Source organism: Papaver somniferum, chromosome 8 (genome assembly GCF_003573695.1).
Source record: "Papaver somniferum cultivar HN1 chromosome 8, ASM357369v1, whole genome shotgun sequence".
In the NCBI taxonomy this organism is placed as follows: Eukaryota; Viridiplantae; Streptophyta; class Magnoliopsida; order Ranunculales; family Papaveraceae; genus Papaver; species Papaver somniferum.
The window spans coordinates 170,197,770-170,219,253 of NC_039365.1; the positions used below are offsets into that span (position 1 = coordinate 170,197,770).

The 21,484-nt window shown below is 42.6% G+C and overlaps 2 protein-coding genes across 2 annotated transcripts in view; one reads left to right on the forward strand and one right to left on the reverse strand.

The window, feature by feature from the left end:
- The first annotated feature begins 1,961 nt into the window (after window positions 1-1,961).
- On the forward strand, window positions 1,962-8,667 carry LOC113303947 (peroxisomal fatty acid beta-oxidation multifunctional protein AIM1-like). Its single transcript, XM_026553030.1, has 17 exons — window positions 1,962-2,230; window positions 2,317-2,451; window positions 2,529-2,579; window positions 2,682-2,749; window positions 2,880-2,961; window positions 3,068-3,123; window positions 3,242-3,544; window positions 4,055-4,138; window positions 4,863-5,037; window positions 5,571-5,692; window positions 6,055-6,218; window positions 6,624-6,878; window positions 6,957-7,078; window positions 7,221-7,342; window positions 7,645-7,793; window positions 8,143-8,281; window positions 8,386-8,667. Exons 1-17 carry the CDS (start codon window positions 2,122-2,124, stop codon window positions 8,431-8,433), a joined length of 2,184 nt encoding a protein of 727 aa, XP_026408815.1. The 5' UTR covers window positions 1,962-2,121; the 3' UTR covers window positions 8,434-8,667.
- A 666-nt stretch (window positions 8,668-9,333) lies between these two features.
- LOC113306451 (BTB/POZ domain-containing protein At3g56230-like) overlaps window positions 9,334-21,484 on the reverse strand; it is a 36,620-nt gene continuing 24,469 nt past the window's right edge. Inside the window, exons 2-3 of the mRNA XM_026555386.1 lie at window positions 9,905-9,987; window positions 9,334-9,771 (exon numbers count right to left, since the gene is read on the reverse strand). Of these exons, the coding sequence (XP_026411171.1) occupies window positions 9,334-9,771; window positions 9,905-9,987 (521 nt within the window). The remainder of the gene's footprint in view (window positions 9,772-9,904; window positions 9,988-21,484) is intronic.

Genomic DNA, 21,484 nt, shown 5'->3' on the forward strand with positions numbered 1-21,484 from the left:
ATTTTGGATAAGGAGATTAGTGACATCATCCTTTTCATTTTCTGTATCTTCACAACCAGATTTCTTGAAGGTATCATCAAGATGAACTGTTTCCTTAGAAGTCATTCCACTCAAGGCTTTTAGAAGTTTTGCTTGAGATCTGGTTTGAGAATACATCCTTTTGTATAAGTTTTAAGACATGCTGAGTACATATACTTGAAATACCAAATATAGATATCATCCTTAAATAAATAATTCTGATCATATTTGAAAAGATTTTCGCATCTAATGTGTTACACAATTTTCTCCAAAAAGAAAGAGATTATCTTCAAGATCGGTATCAAGAGATACTTCAGATAACTACGCAAATCCTTTTTACACGAGTTGTTGTAAGACAAGTTTTATACACATAAGGATAATAAGCATACTTAAGGTAGATTGTGTATTCTCTCTATGTTGAATAAGAGATATTCGAAGGATTCTGATGGCCTAGGAATATGTGCTTCCTTATATCCGAAGATTGGGGAAGAAAAGGATGCATAATCTAATGCGATTAAGCATTAGGATGAGGATCTACCTCATCAAGTACCTTTTGAAGAGATACTTCCTCCTTTTCTTTAGGAGTATCACCATATTCATTTTCTTTGGTTTTGAACCCATCCTCTTGATTAGGAAAATTGCGAGAGGCAATATCTTCAATTATATCCTGAGCCCAGGATGGAATGTTCTCTGAACTTGAACCAGTGTGATCAAGATTCACCATTCGACAAATTTCTAATGTCTCTTGTTCAAGACATTCTATATGTCCTCTTAAGGTTTCCATTCCTTGTTGGAAATAATATTCTAAACATTTGTCTAGATATACCTTTCGACATGTCCTTGTAAGGAGATCTTCAATAAGGATCTTATTCCTTATTTGTGAATGCTCCAGCAAATGAGTAAGAATTTCACACTCTGTAGTCTGCTGATGAACTTTGTTGCATAATCCCAATTTAAATACTATTCTTGTCCCTTGTAATGGCCACCGGTCAAGATGCAAGTCTGCCGTTTATCCAGGATAGTCTCAAGTAGATGGATAATATCGACTAATGTAACTAATCCCTAGCACTATTTGTCTTCTCACAGCACAACTAATCACATATTAGCTTGATCTCTTAAGTATGAGTAAATTATAGGGATTTTAGTGATTTTCCGTCTTAGAACCAATGTAGTAAATCTCGACCGAGATGGCCGAGATACCACCGATGATATAGGTTTCGGTGTTTCACCGAGATGCCGATATTTCCGGTATTGGTCGATATTGGCCGATATTTCACCGGTATTCACCGAAATATCGTGTCTCGGTACTCTACCGATATTCACCGAAATCCGATATTGACTACATTGCTTAGGACTCATGTGTTGTTGGCCAAATTGGTTGTAGGCGCAGTGATACTGAGGAAACTAGGTAACTAGGGTTAGTTTACTTGGCCTCAACTATATGAAGTTGGTAGTAGTCTTTGTATAGCGGATTAATTTTGAGAGTATTCAAAACTGAATTAGGTCCCGAAATTTTTCTGCATTTGTAGTTTTCTCGTTAACAAGTAGTTTTCTCGTTAACAAAACCTTGTTATGTGCTTTTACTCTACTTTCCACATTGTAATTGGAGATATTTTGTAAAAGGGTCGTATGTTTTGGTTTAATTAGGATCTGGATCGTAGAAGATGCAGTTGTTGCGTTTGGGTTGTGCACATGTTAAATTATGCTCCAGTATTTGAGCTAAGCGGAAGATCATAATAGTTGTCTTAGGATGTAATCAAGCTGTAGTTAAGGATTTTCTTTCTCTACCTCGTATCATTACAATCATGCGCAAAGCACATTGAAATGCACTATGGTGCGGTTTGGTGGTGGTAGGGCGGAGCCAACGTTCTCGTTCCCCACTTTCCATGCCTGTGGGGAGTGAAATTTGAACAATAAAATAATACCAATATTCCAATAATTGTAGTTCTGAGTCTTCTTACTTCACTTTATTAAACTATAATTTCCCACTGATATTATTTTAATAAAGGGGTACATTAATTATGGTTTAATAATTATTTTTTCCGATGGAATATAATAATTTCTGAAACTCTTTTTTTTCAACTAATTCGGGAAAAAATTGCAATGGCGAAGAAGAACATGAGCAGTAGTAGTGTTAGTATGGAAGTTGGAAGTGATGGTGTCGCTGTAATCAAGTTTACGAATCCTCCCGTTAATGCATTATCATACAAGAGTAAGTAATTTTCCATTTTCTACTTAAATTTGTATTGGTCCCGGTGCCAGAATTTGATAAATGGGGGAAAACTTAAATGTGTACAGTTATAGAAGAATTGAAGGAGAGATATGTTGAGGCAATGAATAGAAATGATGTTAAAGCTGTAGTTCTGACCGGTGAAGGTGGGAAATTTTGCGGTGGTTTCGATATCAATGCGTTTGCGAAGGAGAAAAAGACTGGTATGTGATTATATTCCTAGGATTTAAACAAGATTTACAGGTCTAGAGTGTAATTAATGTTTTGATTGGCTTTGAAGAGGATGATTCTGATAAACCTGATGAACAATCTTTGGTCAACACAGTTGAAGGTATGTTGTTGTTGTTGTTGTTGTTGTTGTATTCTTTGTATATGATTATCTGTTGATGCAAAAGGGGAAATTGGTTAACAGTCTTCAGTATATGTTGAGCAGAGGCCAAAAAGCCATCAGTTGCTGCTATTGAAGGGCTTGCACTTGGAGGTGGTTTAGAATTGGCAATGGTTTGTGATTTCTACTAAGTTACATTGTTGTCTCATTTGATTATTTGCAAATTTTATGTATTGAACCTCTGGTGAACTTGTAAATGCGGTACTAAGACTGAATTTTCTTTGTCGTTGTTGATTGTAACAGGGATGTCATGCACGAATTGCTACACCTAGAGTTCAGCTTGGCTTGCCAGAGCTCACACTTGGAATTATTCCGGGGATGGGAGGTACTCTTTGATTTCATTCAAATTGTAGAGGATTTCAATGAAGCCGCTTTACATATGCTGTAAGTGTCATCTGGTATTTACTCAATGACTGATTGATATCTTTTAGGAACTCAACGTCTTCCGAGGTTGGTAGGGACATCCAAAGCTATTGAAATGATGTTGGTAAGCCTGTGTTCGTTTGATTATGCTTGGTTGTATTGGTAATTATTTCGAATCTGATTGCTTATTGAATGCGTTTTTATCTGTAATGCTTATTAAGTGGCGCTGAAATTATCTGTAGACATCAAAGGCAATAATGTCTGAAGAAGGAAAGAAACTTGGTCTTATTGATGCTGTTGTATCTAAAGAGGAGTTGCTGAAAGTAGCAAGGCGCTGGGCTTTAGACATTGCTGAGAGGCGTAAACCATGGATATCGTCTCTCCAGAGGACGGATAAACTTGGTTCTTTGGCTGAAGCGTGTCAAGTAATACAAGCTGCCAGAGAACAATCTAGGAGGACTGCTCCTAATACGCCTCAGCACCAAGCTTGCCTTGATGCTGTCGAGGAGGGCGTTCTGTTTGGAGGATATTCTGGTCTTTTGAAGGTACTCTATTTTCTTGCTTGATGCAATTGTGATACACCATGTGAGAGTAGTGCCCTTTCAGTACAAGTGACATTCCTTTATTTTTGATACTTGCAAATGAAAATTCTATTTTATTACTAGTACTAGTTATTAGAAAAGGTATCCAAGTGAGACCTGTTGGGCGAATCACTGTCAACAGAAATGGAGTTCAAATTTAGAAATGGAAATATCAAAACTGGAAGTGAAAGACAAAGGTTCTGTTGATACGCGGTAGGAAGTAAGAAGATACTAAGATAGTATAGTTAAGTTATCTAGGAGAAATTATTTAGGAGTTGTCTAACTTAAAGTAAAAGTAAGAGGTCTCCCTTTGAAGCAGTGCATCTTCTTCTTTCTAAAAGAGCTACAGCAATAAGGTCTGCTGCAGGCTTAGTCCACGAATGATCACCACATTGTTCCACAAGACTGCCTTGTGATCTATTTTACATGATGTTTCAACTTTTCTCTGATCACACTGGGAATTGCTATTTGCAGGAGAAGGAACTAACTAATCCAAATGTTTTATACACTTCGAAAAGTCTAGTCCATTTCTTTTTTGCCCAGCGTGCAATATCCAAGGTACACTTCTTGAATTCATATGATTTTAAGCATACTGAAACTAGCTTGACTGTGCCTTGCATTTCATTCTTTTCTTGTTTTCCTTTGAAATTTAAAATAAAACCACAAGTTGAAAGTAAATAATGTTACTTGGCTTCGCCATATCAAACAGATTTGGTCTGGGGCGTAACACAGTGGCCCTTGTCCCTAAGCTTAGGCACAGTGATAACCGCCGTTAATTTGCTGTAACAGCAAGCCAGTAACGGTTCTCTACGGCTCTACCATTACGAATTTATGAGACCATTTAAAGCATTAATGTTCTACTCCATATAGAAGTAAGGTACAATTATGATGCAGGGGAGAAATCCTTCAAATTGTGTACATGGGTTCAAAGATTCTGGTGTGTAAGGCCTAATATGTCTGTAATCTGTAATTCTATGTAACAAAAAACTGGTAATTAGGGTTTCTGGGTCTATCTTTATTGTCAATGTCTTAAGGCAACTGATCACCTATACAGGGTTGTATCCAGTTATCTTCTTTACCCTTAAATGTTCGAAGGAGGGATGTGTGACTATCGGGTTGGTTTAGTATTGCTTAATTCAAGTTAAATGAGTGTCAAGTAAAGGCAAGAGTTAAGAATATTATTATGCACAGTTTGCAATGAGCTCCCAGAAATGTTTCATTATAGCTTTGCGTCATCCTTTTGTTATCCGTTACTCAAAAAACCCTTAATATATTTCTGCAGGTCTCTAATGTGACTGATGTTGGGCTCAAACCAAGGCAGATAAAGAAAGTCGCTGTTATTGGTGGGGGGTTGATGGGTTCAGGAATTGCCACCGCTCTTATCTTAAGCAATATATTTGTTGTTCTCAAGGAAATCAATACCGAGTACCTTCAGAAGGGAATAAAAGCAATAGAAGGTTCTCATTGCATTTCATTTCACAATGGTTCGAGAAAATTATATACCTCTGTTAGTAATAGTTAGTTTCTAATTGCTAGGATCAAGATCATACGTAGAGAACAAGATGAAAGATAAATTGTCAGCAACAACTTACTTAGCTGTATATTGAGGTTTAGTTTGTTTGACACTTGCATTCGTTGAGATCAATAATGAGTCATTGTATGGTAAATCTGCTGACCCAAAGATATCAAACTTTAAAATTCCCAGGTATTGGAAAGTAGATAACATGAACATGGTTAAGCGGCTCAAAACAAAAATATAACTTTATCATCAATGGTTCTATCCTCCCCGAAAATTTTCATGTCAACTGAAGTGGCTCAAATGAAAAACCTGTTGGGTGAATTATCCGGGCTGTGTGATAAAAGTGTTTTGAAAGATCAGCTGTTTTGAAGCCTTGGTAGAAGGGGTTCCATTTGTTGTATTCGAGTTAGATGTGGTAATTGTAGCATTATGATATTCTCTTTAGATACTCATGGTTAATATGTGTGCCAGCAAATCTCAGAGGTCTGCTTGCCAGGGGAAAAATAACAGAAGATATGGTGATGAACGCTCTCTCAATTCTTACTGGCGTGCTGGACTACTCAGAATTTAAACATGTTGATCTGGTGATAGAGGTAAGTGTCTTACTTGTTTGATTCTCTTCCAAATCACAATGATTCTTTTATGGCTTCTTTTATAGTGCCAGGCATTCTTGCATTTCTTTTTGATGCATGGTGAAAAGCTATGAAAATGATTCATGTTTTATGTGATAAAGCTTGGTCAGGTGGTGGGGCTCACAATATCTGCTCATAGTTGTATTCTTCACATGGAGGATTTTTAGCATGCATTCATTAAACGCATTATGAACTACTTCCGTTACTTTTGTACTTGTTACCTTCTATCTTTAGGATATATATATCTTGGAGGCCCTTGTTTTAGGATACTCTATGGGCAAATAGTTAGCTTATCTGTTAATGAAGTATTCTGGTATGTGCAGGCTGTTATTGAGAGTGTTCCACTGAAGCAATCAATATTTCATGAACTCGAGAAGGTCTGTTCTCAAAACTGCATATTGGCAACAAATACATCTACCATCGATCTTAATATAATTGGGGAAAAGACAACTTCTCAAGATCGCATTGTGGGGGCACATTTTTTCAGGTCATTTTAGTTTATCCTTTTTCCCTATAGTTTTTTTTCTCATCGAGCAGAGCTACGTAAGTTTGGATTTATGAATGCAAATAGACTGTTGAGAGCATGGGCTTAGGTTTGACTCTGTTGATCTGCTTGGTCGTAACTTGACCACTTTCAACTTGGCATTTAAATCTCTAATATCGTCTAAAAAACGATCAATGGAAAGGTATAGCCTGCAAGAAAAACATCGCCTTCTCAAATTCATATGGTGATCTGTTGAACATTGTAGTTGATGTCCTTCATCAAGCTAAATTAAATGAATTCCCCACTTTTGTTTTGTTTTGTTTTGTTTTGTTTCACTCCTTCTATATCAAATCTTTGATTTGTCAACAGTGTTTGTCATTTGGTTCTAATACACTATCTCATGAACAGTCCTGCTCATGTGATGCCTCTGTTGGAAATCGTTCGCACAGATAAGACTTCTGCCCAAGTAATTCTTGATCTCATGACAGTTGGAAAGGCCATAAAGAAAGTACCTGTAATAGTGGAGAACTGTACCGGCTTTGCAGTTAACCGTACTTTCTTCCCATATGGACAAGGGGCACATATTTTGGTACACCTGGGTGTGGATTTGTTCAGGATCGACAGATTGATCAGAGAATTCGGCATTCCCATTGGACCTTTCCAGTAATGTTCTTGCTCATTTTCTGGTGCTTCCTTGCTTGTGTAATATTCTGTGCTTAATAGTGTTCTATTTAATTCCAGACTTCAGGACGTAGCTGGATATGGAATAGGAATCGCCGCTGGTAAAGTGTTAGCCTCTGCCGTCGGAGATCGAATGTTCAAGAGTCCACTAACTGAACTTCTAATGAAAGACGGGAGAAATGGTACAAAGGAAGACTTTTCGTTTTTCTTTTTTATCCGAAACTTTTAACAATTACTCAGTGTAAGCTTTCAATTATGCTGTAACTTCTCTAGCCAATAGCTTTGATGCTTATATGGGTTTGTGCATTGTTTTTGATGTTTCAGGTAAACTAAATGGTAAAGGATACTATACATATGAAAAGGGAAGCAGGCCAAAACCCGATCCAACCGTACTTCCAATCATTGAGAAGTCTAGAAAGCTTGCTAATATTATGCCTGGTGGAAAGGTTTCACACATTCTCTCGGCCATTCTTAACTTAATATCTTCACTTGCATATATCAATATGTACTCGCCCCTAGGTTGAGGAATAATCAGTTCACTCATGCTAGGAAAATTTCAATGCTGCGAAAAAGCACAACCATGATCTCACTGTCAAACAAATGAAGAAGTTTTTATGTGTTTCTTCCCTTCTATTTCTATATAAGAAGGGTTTACATCATTTTTTGAACTTCTGTGACACATTAGTGCACATGATTTTCCCATACATAACAAAGAGTGCACTGACAATGGTACTGTACATGATTGCAGCCTGTATCTTTGAGTGATCAAGAGATTGTGGAGATGATAATGTTTCCTGTAGTGAACGAAGCATGTCGTGTTATGGAAGAAGGAATTGTGCTCCGAGCATTAGATCTTGATGTTGCATCTATCCTGGGAATGAATTTCCCTTCTTACCGGTGAGTGATCTTCCATACATACTATCCAAAATAGTCTTCGCTCTTTTGCTTTTTAACAAGGGCATCCTAAAGTAGCCGCACTACCATCCTTGAACTCTGTTCACTAACGTTGTGAAATAGAACATATTCGCTGATTACAGCTGCTTCTTTTCTTTCTTTCTTTCTTTCTTTCTTTCTTTCTTTCTTTCTTTCTTTCTTTCTTTCTTTCTTTCTTTCTTTCTTTCTTTCTTTCTTTCCATTTCTTGTTTAGTCATCTCCATGAGGTGGCTTGAATTACTAAGGCAATACAAATATTTGTATTTTCAACATGTTCCGAGGTTCTAACTAAAACTTTTTCTTGTTGCTGCAGTGGTGGTCTTATATTTTGGGCCGATTCAGTTGGAGCTACACATATATATTCAAGTCTCAAAAAATGGTCAGAAGCATATGGAAACTTCTTCAGACCATCAAAGTTTTTGGAAGAAAGAGCAAGAAAAGGAATTCCTTTGGTACAGTCTTTCTTTCTTTTACATTTTTGCCATAGCCTTCTTGAAAATCCTAGACATCATATCTGCAAACAAGCTGATATTCTTCTGTTTCCTCCCTAGCACAGAGTGTCTCGGCCTCAACATCTCAAACTGTCCCCAAGTCGCGTTTATAAGTGTAACTATTCCAACAACCTGCAAATCGCTAGTAACTTCAAAGGAGCTGCAGGACAGGAATGCCATCATAAGGTCTTGCTCTCTAGTCTAGAGGGTTTATTGTTTTTGTTTTATAATCATTATTTAAACGTTTTTAAGAGACAAGGACAGAAGAAAAAATATACTAATACAGGTAGGAAAAGACAAAAATAAAGAGGATCTTCCTGCGGTTTGACCTCGAGCCCCTTTCTTTACAGAGCTTGTTCAGAAATTTCTCAGTCCCAGTAGTTAATGATCATAACCTGGCATATTCTTAATGACCGGCACCTGCTCAACAAGTTTCTCAACAAAACTCTGAAAATAATTATCATATCCCATCCTGAATTTTCCACACTCTTCCGCACAAATATCATACTTTACTTCCCAGAGCAAACGTTAGACCCTTAAACATTTATTGGGATATTCCTCAGGTTTATCCCACCCTACAGACTAGTTTCGAAGTTCCAGGATGTCTTCTGGGAAATTGAGACTTGAGTCTGAATTATGCAACCTTTAACTACTTCTATTAAATGGAGTACCAAATTATAAAAGAAGATTGACAAAGAAATCAATTTCAAACAGACTCAAGTACTTGACATCAGAGAAACCTTGTCAACTTCCGGTCTCCACCGTACTGCAGTGCAGTAAATACCTTAACGAAGTGTTTTTTCCTCAAGCATGTAACTACAGGAGTCTGTAGATAACAATAACACCCCACTTAAGAGGGGTACCTCAACCCAATAAATACAAACGGGAACAAAAAAAAGTGAAGGCATTTCGAAAAACCCAAAATATCAAAAAAAAACACGCTTACAAAGGCCGGAATAAAGAGTCCCATAATACAATCACCATATTCCCCGCTTCATGTTTTCTATTTTTCACTAGGCTTGACTGCAACAGTACCTCATGATATGTAACATCAAATGTGGGTTTTTTATTGAAAATTCTTCAAAAGCAGGTGACCAAAGTATCTCCTCTTTGTGGTTCCGTATCAACTCCAAGGCAGCAACTTTTAATGTCTCATTTGAACAAGCTTCTGAGATCTCCAGCACTTTAAATGCATTTGACAAATCTACTAAGTTTAGTATACGATCTTCGCAGAACTTCTCCAAATATGGAATTGCATACTTATGAGATGCAAGTGCTAGAGAGTAATAATGCATCTCAAACTTTTCCTTGGCCAAATTTCCACAGTAAAGCAACTCCAAGAAGGTCTTAAGCTCGTCATGATCGAATTCAGGTAGACATACCGAGTCGATTTCTGCAGCTTTGCATGTATCTGAAGATAACATGTATTTGAAAACCTCAGATTTAGTTGCCTGCATTTCAACACAAGGAAAATTAAAAATCTACTTCAGGAAAGGAATACGGACTAGCTCACTACTTGGTCATCTCAAGGTAGAGTTGTTCGTATGCTGGGCACCAGAGAAAATTGCACATATATATACTAACCAGCAAACACTTATGTGCAGGTATAGACGGTCCATTGCTAGGCTTGACTTGAATATCCGAATGACTTTCCTCAATAAATGCATCTGTGTACACATATATCTCACTATCGGACACGTGGATACAGAAAGGTACGTGGAAAGCATGCAAGCCAAGACATCAAAACACGATGCGTCGCGAAGCACCAAATAAACCCCTAGGAGTTGCTTTATCTCATCCCCAGAAGAGGAGCTAAGATCAACGGTGGGGAGAAAGTCAGCTGACACGGACTGACAGGGGCAGAAGACACTTGTCTGACACGAGCAGACCCCTCAACCACCCGCATTAAACACTCTGAGCAGTGCACGTGTCGACCGACCTGTGGAACGAGCGAAGATGCCTCCGCGGGATCTAGGGGGAAACGCAGACCTCTGCGTGATGGACACAAGACACTAGAAGATAAGGTTCCAACGGTCTTCATGACCAATCGAAGGCAGGATACAACTGAAATCACTTCACCCATGAACGCTAATTCAGTTGCAATGGCGGCTCTCAGAGCAGCAACGATAAAATACGGGGAAGCCGCGGTAGTCCCGAAGGCCGCGTAGGCTAGCAATACCTTCGCCATGAGTCAACTTAACCAACCAAGGGAAAGGGTGGATGAATCCAGAACATTCCAACCCGCGCATCTGCTAACCTTTGGAATGCCGCTAACAAATAACCAGAACCAAACCATACCGACGGCTCGGGCACCGCAAAGGGGCGCTCACTCCAATTTGGAAACACCAGCAACAGAAGTTGAACCCCTGCCACCTTTGGTACAGACCATGGAGGAGGGTGGCGCCACGGCTGTAGCGGCACGTGCGGGGACTCCCAATCAGGGGTCCAACCAATCACACCAGCTAATGGCTGAGCTCGAGGAACTGAGAAGGAACCAACAGGTTTACGCAGAAGCTGTAGCACTTTTGGCCAGAGAAAATCAAGATTTAAAGGAGCGGATTGCTCTAAGCACAAAGACCAACCAACAACTTGATGAAGCAAGCTCCAAAGCACCAGAGCCAAACCAAGACTGCAGAGTCGTCCTAGCGACTAATGAAGACGCAACAAGGAGACATAGCGTATCCGACCCGGACTATGACGATGGAGAATCAAACGGAAATGATCTGAAGAACTTAGAACACCAACGCGCAATGGAGGAACTGCGAGATGAGATGATGGCAGAGATCAGGCAATTGAAAAATAAACAAGGAGGGGGAAGGTTAGAAGAGGTTATGAGAGAAGCTAACTCCACGCCCCTGACGCATCGCTTGGCCAACACCCCTATTCCCCTGAAATGCCCTGTCCCGACGTTCGAATGCTATGATGGGTCCAGCGACCCTGCTGCACATGTTCGGTACTACAACCGCGTCCTAGAAAGATGGGGACAGAACGACGCCGTACTCTGTAGATACTTCCCGTCAAGTTTGAAGGGATCGGCGTTATCATGGTTTGATAATCTGCCACCAAACTCCATACACTCATACGACCAACTGGCAGAGAAATTCTTAAGAACATACATGTACAACAAGACTGTAAACACTGGGATGGATAAGCTTTTCTCACTAGCAATCGGCTACAAGGAAACCACGAGAGAATACACAAACAGATGGCATAGGATCTGCCAAGCCATAGGAAGCGTGGACCCAGTGGTGAGCATCAATTGCTATAAGTGGGGCTTGGACCGAATGAGTCCCCTATTTGTTGAAATTCACGGGAGCGTGCCCAAGACAGAAGGCGATCTCCGAATAATTATCGAGAAGCACGCTCGACTTGAAGAAATTCAACGGGAAAACCCGAGGGCATATCCGCAGAGGTCTCACCGCACCAATTCAGCAGAACAAACCAATGGGGACAAAAGGGGTTCCTCAGATGAGAGACCTCACGAAGATAGAAAGGAACGGAGGGATGAACGAAGAACAGGCGACCGAAAATTCGAAGACCAAGTTTACACGAAACTCAACGCTAGCTATGCTCGTATCCTGCGGGAGATCAAAGGGAGGGAAAACTTAGAATGGCCATGGTCTAAGGGAAAGCAGCCCCCAAGATCCGAAAAGTCTAAAGATTACTGTGAGTATCACTGTTTCAACGGACACCAGACCGAAAAATGCAAGAACCTTAAAATAATGATTCAAAAATTAATTGATGCGGGAGAGCTCAAACATTACATACGGAAGGAGGTTACCGAGGACAGATCCAAACGAACCAAGCCAGTCCAACTTCCGGAAGAAAACCGAACAATCAACACCATCTCGTGTTCCGCAGCCATAGGACCCTCTCTCACAGCACAGATTGGAAAAAGGTTACGGAAGCAATTCGAAGATCGCTGCGAGTTATATAAGGTTGATGGGATAACAGTGGACGAACATGAAAAATGGATGGAATTACCCGTCATCTTCGATGCCGAGGATATCGAAGAAGATATGGAAGACCATAACGATCCCTTGGTCCTGACATTACCAATAGCGGGGTGTAACCTCAAAAAAATCCTCATAGACGGGGGAAGCTCTGTGAATGTCCTATTCTATGACGCATTCAAACGGATGAAGCTCCATGATGAACAGTTGATGACCTCTTATCACACCATCTATGGATTCAATGGAGCGGCCACGAAGCCCTTGGGAGACATTGTGTTACAGGTTAACGCAGGGCCCATGAAACTGGATACCCGATTCAGTGTGGTGGATACCCCTTCCCCCTACAACGCCATTATTGGACGACAGTGGGTACACAAGCTCAAAGGAGTGGCGGCAACATACCACCAGTACCTAAGATTTCCAACACCTGAGGGAATTATGGAGATCAAGGGAGATCGAATCGCTACACGAGAATGCCAGGCCACTCAGGATCATATCAACAACGAGCAAGAAGAACAGCGAAAAATCCGAAGAGTAAGAAATCAAGAAACCACGCAAGAGAAAGCCGTAGAACTATTCCTTAAGGAAACCACATGAAAAGGCTTGATGATACAGGGTAATGTCCGAGGCTCGGAAACAAGTACCTCAACAATCAACAAAGAGCAGAAACACGCCAAATAGCAATTAAAGAGCGCCCCAGTCCTCGGAAACCCAAGGCCTATGTTCACACCCGTGGAACCCACTAAGGAAATCAACATAGGAACGGAAGAAGACCCAAAGAGGGTCAAAATCGGGACCATCATGGGCGAAGGGAGAGAACATTCCTTAACCAAATTACTCAAGGAATATGCAGATGTGTTCGCCTGGAAGTTAGGAGATATGCCAGGGATCGACCCAAAAGTAATCCAACATGAACTACGCATCAAACAGGGCACACCCCCGTTCAGGCAGAAAATACGAAAAGTGGCTCCAGAATATCATGAGGCGGTAGAAACAGAACTTCGGAAGCTACTAGACGCAGGATTTATCAAGGAAGTCAAGTATCCTACCTGGATATCCAACATGGTCATTGTTCCTAAGAAAAATGGAGGGGTTAGAATATGCATCGACTTTACTAACCTCAACAAGGCGTGTCCAAAGGACAGCTATCCCCTGCCGAGCATAGATCAACTGGTTGAAGCAGTTGAAGGGTACGAGGAGCTGTCGTTTATGGACGGATACTCTGGCTACAACCAAGTAGCCCTGGCAGAAGAAGATCAGCAACACACAGCATTCTATACACCACATGGCCTTTATTGCTATACCAGAATGCCTTTCGGGCTCCGAAACGCGGGGGCAACATACCAAAGGATGGTCGATGCTATCTTCAAACCATGGATTGGAGGAACCCTAGAAGTCTACGTGGACGACATGCTCGTCAAAAGCAAGCTGCGTGAAAATCACCACCAGGACCTGAGGAATATTTTCAATGCAATGAGACAACATCACATGAAAGTAAATCCGGAGAAATGTACTTTCGGTGTCACCTCAGGGAAGTTCCTCGGTTATCTGGTGACGAAAAGGGGCATCGAGGTAGACCCAGCTAAGATTCAAGCCATAGTAGAGATGCCGTCACCAAAGAATCTAAAGGAAGTGCAGAAGCTCAATGGGTCCATAGCAGCGTTGGGCAGATTTATTGCACGATCTTCGGACAAGTGCAAACATTTCTTCAATATTCTTAAGAAAGGAAGCAGGTTCGAATGGACCGCCGATTGCGAGGAAACATTCCAAAAGATCAAAGAACATCTAGCTTCGATCCCTATCCTGCAGAAACCTGACCCTGATGAAGTTTTGGCACTGTACATAGCAGCAACGGAGGACGCAGTCAGCGCGGTATTAGTCAAAACCAATACAAAGATAGAACAGCCCATCTATTACGTCAGCAAGACACTCAATCCCGCGGAAAGAAATTATACTAAGATTGAACAACTCATCCTCGCACTGGTATGGGCTACCCAAAAACTAAGAACCTACTTCCTAACTCACTTCGTCAGGGTACCATGCAGAGCACCATTGGAAGCAGTCCTCAAAAGCACAGGAAAAGTGGGCCGAATAGCCAAATGGAACACCCATCTGGACCAATTCAACATCATTCATGAAATTCAGCATTCTCAGAAGTCCCAAGTTCTGGCAGATTTCTTAGCAGACCTCCCTCTAGACAACGACGAAGAGATCAAGGGAATACCAGAAGCCGAAGAAGCAATCAAGGATCCAATGGATATCCTCGAACCTGCGAGTCATAGACAATGGGAAGTCTTCGTCGACGGATCTAAAAATAAGGAAGGGGCAGGAATAGGTATTGTCATCATCACCCCAACTGGAGAAAGAATCATACAGGCACTTAGATTGGAATTCAAAGAGCATACCAATAACATTGTTGAATACGAAGCTGTCATACATGCCCTACGTATAATAATAGAGATGGGGATAACCGATGTAAGGCTGACAAGTGATTCGCAGCTGGTCATACGGCAAATCGCGCTCGAATATAATGTGTACGACGACACCCTTTCAGATTACATGGCATTGGTCCAAACATTGGCTTCACAAATCCCGAACATTAAGTTCCGGCACTTATGCAGAAGGGACCTCAGGCATGCGGATGCCCTAGCATACATATCATCCATGTTGAGGGATAAAAATGCCGAAGGTATTAAAATAGCAAGGGTATACGAGCCTTCGATTGCATCTCAATTCTCATTCGCTACCAATCAAGATACGATGGAAGAAGATATTGAAGACCAAGTAGGAGAAGACATCCATAACGACTTTGATGAAGAAGACATCTTGTCAAAACCAAATCAAGACGAAGATTTCAGCAATGAAGATGACTGGAGGGTGACAATACATGCTTTCCTCGACAAAGGAAGCCTACCTGCGGATCGGAAGCAAGCTAGAAAGACGCTCTCCAAAGTGGGAAGATACGATCTTCGGGACGGGGTCCTATATAGAAAATCTTTCCTCGGACCATTACTACGCTGCTTATCCCGAAAAGAAGGGCATCGAATTCTAAAGGATATCCATTATGGTGACGCAGGGAATCATAGCGGTATGAGATCACTAGCTGACAAGGCAAAAACGCAAGGATATTACTGGCCGACCATGATACAAGATGCTGCGAGGATGTCCCGACGATGCGAAGAATGCCAGCGCTTCGCGAAAAAAATCCACGCGCCGGCAACATTGCTAAACTCTGTCGATAGCCCGTGGCCATTTGCAAAATGGGGAGTAGACATCGTCGGGCCTTTCATCGAAGGATCCAGGAAGAGACGATTTTTGATAGTAGCCACGGACTACTTCAGTAAATGGGTGGAGGCTAAGGCCTTGGCCAGGATCAGAGACGCGGATGTGTTCACTTTCATATTCCAGAACATCATTTGCAGATTTGGTATACCTGCTGAAATTGTGTCTGATAACGACAAGCAATTACAGGGAAAAAATATAGACATGCTCTTCGACACCTTTAAAATAAGAAAGAACAAGTCCACTCCCTTATACCCTCAAAGCAACGGACAAGCGGAAGCTACCAACAAGACCCTCGCCCTTATACTCAAAAAACAATTAGACGAGCATAAGGGAAGATGGTGCGAACAACTGCACAATGTCTTGTGGGCATACAGGACAACACGAAGGTCCGCTACCGGAGAATCCCCGTTTCTTCTTACTTATGGAGCTGAAGCAGTCATACCTACAGAAATCCTCATGCCAACCACGAAGACTGAAGCCTGGGAGAAAAACCTAACAACAGATATGATGTTAGAAAGGTTGGACGACTTGGAGGGAAGGAGGGAAGTAGCATTGCAAAAGATGGAAAATTATCAACGAAGACTAGCAAGGGAGTACAACAAAAAGGTAAAGCTACGAAATTTTGTAGAGGGACAGTATGTGTTGAGAACAATCCCACGATATCAGCAAGAAAAGAAATGGGGAAAGTTAGCACCTACATGGGGAGGACCGTTTATGATCCACGACATTGCGGGTAATGGTTCTTACTACCTCCGTAATCTAAAAGGTGAGGTTCTCCGGCATCCTTGGAATGCTAAATGGCTCAAACCATACTTCCCATAGAAGCAACGCAGATTTGAATCTGCTGGGAATATACCAGAAGAAGAAAGGAGCCTCCCCGCCCAACATGTTTCTATCTCTGGAAGAGGAATTGCAAACCTCAACTTATCAATTAAACAAGCTTTCAAATTATCAAGTCTGAGGAATCTACCTACAATATTGGGGAAAGTAGTTAATCTACAATCTCTCAGGGCTCCCCCATCAGTGTCCATAAGTGTAGGACCAGGGGGAAGGCACCCAGCAGAAAGAGATACCCAACCAATCTTAAGGCAACGGGTCGACAGAATGGGTGCGTACATATTTTACGCCCCATATCCTAGAACGTTGCCCAGGCCCCCACCGTCTGGGAATCCTCTGGCCCAGGATTTGCCAGCGGGGTGACAGGTCTCAAGACGATCACGGAGGTACCTTCCTTTCGTATCGCACTCAAAAACACTTAACTTTTGTTTTGATTTTTCACAAACTTAAAATACAAAAACATTGTAGGTCTATCAAGAAGAGAATTCATTTCATAAAGGGTGATTACAAGAAGTGAACGGCCAAGGCCAAGGATACACAATCAAAAAACATTCCTTTTACATCGTTACAAAAAGCACAATTATGCCGCGGACCCTACAGAACGCTGCCAGCTCTACCTAGGTGGCGATCCCGTCATCCGGATTCTTCCGCAGACTTGATGGGACGCTCCCACCAGAAGAGGGGCCCGAGGAGCTGGGCAATGCAGCAGGAACGGGACGACGAGGGTAGTTCTTCACGAGACCATGTTCATTCCTTAGTCCAAGCTCAATCCTCTCCAGCATCCTGTTCGTCTCCTCAGCCAATTGACAACGAGCCTTATGTTTAATAACTGTTGTCCGCTGTTGGGCTTGGGATAATAACGAGGATAGCCGGTTCACTTCTCTGGAAGCAGCACCAACGGCCTCCTCGCGGGTGGCTGCTAAATTCTTGAAGTGATTGGTTTGTTCCTTTTGCTGTGCTAAGGAAGATTGAGCCTTTTCAAGTTCTTCATTTGTGACGCGAAGCCGTTCCTCGAGCCCTGAAAAAGACAACACCACGGAGTTAGAGTAGAAAACAAACAAGATCACACTCGATGAATTGGGATTATACCTTCGACACAAGCCGAAGCCTCTTCATATTCATTAACAACCGCATCTCGCGCTTCATCAAGATGATCATATTCCGCGGATAATTTCTTATAGTCTAGTTGAAGGTTGGTGAGAGTAAATTGACAGGCATCTAACTCTACCTGCTTCATCGAGTCCATATGACGAAGGTGGTCGACCTCTTTATTTATCTCTGAGACCCCTTTGCTGAGTCTATACATGCACACTTCAAGATTCCTCTCAGACTCAGCAAGACGGGCTACATCGGCACGAGACGCGGAAAGAGCATTGCTGAGAGCATAGACTTCAGCACGAGCATCATCTCGTTCCCTGGCAAGACCAAGCATATTATCTTGGACCCCCGAAAGAAGAATGGACCGCGCCGTCTGTAATTCTTCTTCCAATAGCTGAATCCTAGATTCCAACAAGGAAGTACGCTCGCGGGATTCCCGCAGATTATCACTGGTCCACAGCAGTGTGCCATCAAATAAAGCACGATCATGGTTGTACAGATTTTGCATGTCGACCATCTGAACATGCCGCGCGCGCCATACTTCAGCCCGAGCATCCCATTTCCTAGCCTCACTCTTAATCTTCTCAACCAAATCTCTAATACGAGATTTTTGCCGAGCTCTTTCGTTTCGAAGCCATACCAGCTCGGGGATGCCACCCACTGGACATAGGGTGGGGAGACTCAGACAAAACAACTAAGAGAAAAGAATGATGATAAACGGCGAAGGAAAAGAACCAAACCTGTGAAAGTGGAAACTTGGCTACGAGTTTGCTCTAACTCAGCGCGCACTGCAATAAGTTCTGAACGAAGATCAGCCTCTGCTTCACCCAGTCTTTCTTTTTCCTTAAGGCTTTTCTTCAGCTCTTCTATTTCCACCTCCGCCGCAGATAATTCCTTTTCCCGATGACGAAGCTTAGCCTCGAGCTTCAGAGATTTTGCTTTAAAGAACTGATATAGCACGTGGTTGCAATGCTCGCTCCTCATCATCTACACATCAAAATGACAAAACATTATTCAACCAAAGCGTCCTATTCTCACAAACAAGAATGTACGAAAATTTACCTCCAGCACGCGCTGTTGCGGGAAGCCATATTGATACCCGTCGGCAACAGCCATCATATCGGCAACAGAAGTAGGAGGCTCCGGCACGAGGGTAGCTTCGGGAACGGTCAACCTTGTTCCCCAGGCTTCAGACACCTGCGCCTTCGAAGACATCTCCATCATACGACGGGTATACGCGGTTGATTCCTTTTCCCCAACAACCACAGGAGCAGGATGAGAGACAAACAGAAGATTCTTCTCCTTGAACCAACTCATGATGGCATCCTCACCCTCAGACATTGGCGACTGGGGAAGACTATCGGCGGGCGCGTCCACAACAGATTTTCCTTTGACCGAATCGACCCCCTCAGCACGAACGTTGGCATGTTCTCCCGCGCCTACATGCACAACAGGCTCCTCCGCACCAACACCTTCTACAGCAGCATCACCATTACCATCACCACCAAGAACATCCCAATTGTCATTAGGGGAAAGTAAAGAGAAGTCCTCGGGAAAATCGAGGGCTTCGTCAAAGAACTCTCCCGTGGAATACATCCGATCGAAAGAAAATTCTTGAGAAGTAGGGAGGGTATCCATAACATCACCCGCAGGGACGGAAACATCCTCGATGACAACATCATCCGCCACTACACCCTTGTTCCTTCCTCCATCACCGGTGGGACCAGCAAAGACCTCTTCTTCGGCATTGATAGGGGAGGTACCAGTACGTTCCTCCCCATCTGTAATCTCGTCCTCGGCAAACTCTTCGTTCACAGGACTAGTAACTTCTTCTTGGACCTCAACCTCACCCACCACCATAGTAGAAGACTGCTTCGGCCTAATCTTTGTCTTCTTCAATACCTGAAACCGACACCACAAAGGAATTATTCTTCCCGTCCGATGGAAGTTATAAAAACGAAACACAACTAGAATCTGCGTACCTGAGCAGCTGAGACATTCTTCGAGGGGAGTATAGCACCGGAACCATCCTCCTCGTCTCCCTCTACGACATCCAGGGCATAAGGAAAATTCATGCCCGCAAAATTCAGACGCCAGGGGCAGAAATCTCCATAGCGAGCGGGAGGAGATTCGCGCGGCTTACTATTCTCGGTTGGCCGCCATCCGCGGGAACCGGGAATCCAACCATAAGCCCACGGACCTACTATCTCAATTACAGTGGCGTGCCACTCGTAGTCATGATCACGCTTGATCCTTTCTCGCGCGGGGAAGAGTTTCCGACGATTGGACGCCTCCGTGCCAGGAACATACTTCAGCTTGGCATCGCTGACCTCATTTAACAGACGAATCTCGCCTCGAGGAGCAGGAAGATTCCGAAGGCTGACACTCCACGGCTTGCGATTCCTGCTATTGACGTAATCACCGAAGGAGTTATTAAAATTCTCAGGAGTGTACCATTCCTTCTCCAAGGGATTGGGGACGTAGCAAGTCATCGACGTTTCCCCCTTACTCCGCAGATAGCATTCCTTCAGAGCGCGGAGATAATTCCCCGATAATTGGGATACGGAACGGCTATGAGTATTTGTGGAAGAACCCTCACGACTAGCAAGCACGTCGTAATAGAAGGAATCACCCGATTTGTACAACGGCAGCATCAGACCAGCCTCGAAGGCCCCAACCGTCGTTAACAAGTGAAATTCATCGAATTCGTACTTAAAGATCAGCTCATACGTAATATCATCCTCGGGGGCATAAAAACGAACCCCGAAGGCTTGGAGCTCATGTTTCTCCTTGAATATTTCAAGATCGATATGCTTGAAGGTTACTTTTCTCCTGCTCACAGAAACACTGCGTATCAAGGGAGCAGCCTCTTCCTCCTCGGCGGGACCGGATGAACTAACAAACGCTTCAGACGCTTTTCTCTTCACGGGGGGATTCTTTGAAGATCCAGCCGCAGGAGCTACGCCCTTTGTATTCTTCCCTTTCAAAGTTGGAGAAGACCGTGGATGATGCTCGGGCACTAACGAACGTAAAGGAGGAACGTCAAAAGCAACAGCGCGGGGAGGAGCCTGCGTACTCCGAGTCTCTTCACGAGGACGCACCATTGACTGATTAAATATTCTCCGTGAGCCAGACGGAATTATTGGAGGAATCTCTTCCCGAGAAGACGAGGCTCTCGCTCCGGAAGACACTCGACTCCGACGAACATCATCCTGAGACTCTCGACGCTGAGGAGATCTCGACAACCTAGAATCAGGAGTCTCATAGGTAGCCCGTGGACGGTCAGACATGGCTGCGGAAAGAATAAAATCGAGAACAGGTTACACACAATAACCAAAAATCAAAAATCACATTCATAGCAATACAACCACGACAACAAAGAAACCCTAAAATTAGGATACAATCTCAATACTCCACCCTCGAAGTAATGGCTGCCTTAATTTAAGATGAAGAACAGGGGCAAACTAGTATGCAAGCATCAGAAAGAGTTCTTCATCACAAACAAGGAACAACAAATAGCAGAAAATTCACAATTCAACACGGCATAAAACAGTGAAATCAAGAAAAGAAAAACTCACCGGCAAAAAACAGCAAGTAGAAGAAACGAACAGGGGAAGATCCCAGGTGCAATAAAGACTGACAGAAGATAAGATCACAGGTGCAATGAAGACTGACAAAGAATTTAAGGTCACAGGTTTAATGAAGGCAGGTAGGAAACTTAAAGGAAGAATGAACTGAGAGAGTGTTTAGGAAGAATGAAATTAAATTTCCTCTCCATCCTTAAAATACCCGAAAGAAAAGAGGAAATTAAGGGAGAAATAGGAAAACGTGCCCGTTACATAAGCAGTTAATGCACGAATAAAAGACGTGCCCAAGTATCTAGGAGAAGTTATTAGGAGTGAGAAGGATATGCGACGATAGTTTTTCTTCAAGGCACCCCTTAGTCAGTTAAGCCTGAAGAAAAGGTGTGTACACATATATCTCACTATCG

What these genes read in the sequence shown, in the direction of transcription:
- LOC113303947 (XM_026553030.1), top strand. Translation starts at nt 2,122, where the DNA reads ATGGCGAAGAAGAACATGAGCAGTAGTAGTGTTAGTATGGAAGTTGGA. An exon ending in TTTGGTCAACACAGTTGAAG is followed by an intron (nt 2,580 to 2,681) that starts GTATGTTGTTGT and finishes TATGTTGAGCAG; the next exon opens with AGGCCAAAAAGCCATCAGTT. An exon ending in CCCAGCGTGCAATATCCAAG is followed by an intron (nt 4,139 to 4,862) that starts GTACACTTCTTG and finishes ATATTTCTGCAG; the next exon opens with GTCTCTAATGTGACTGATGT.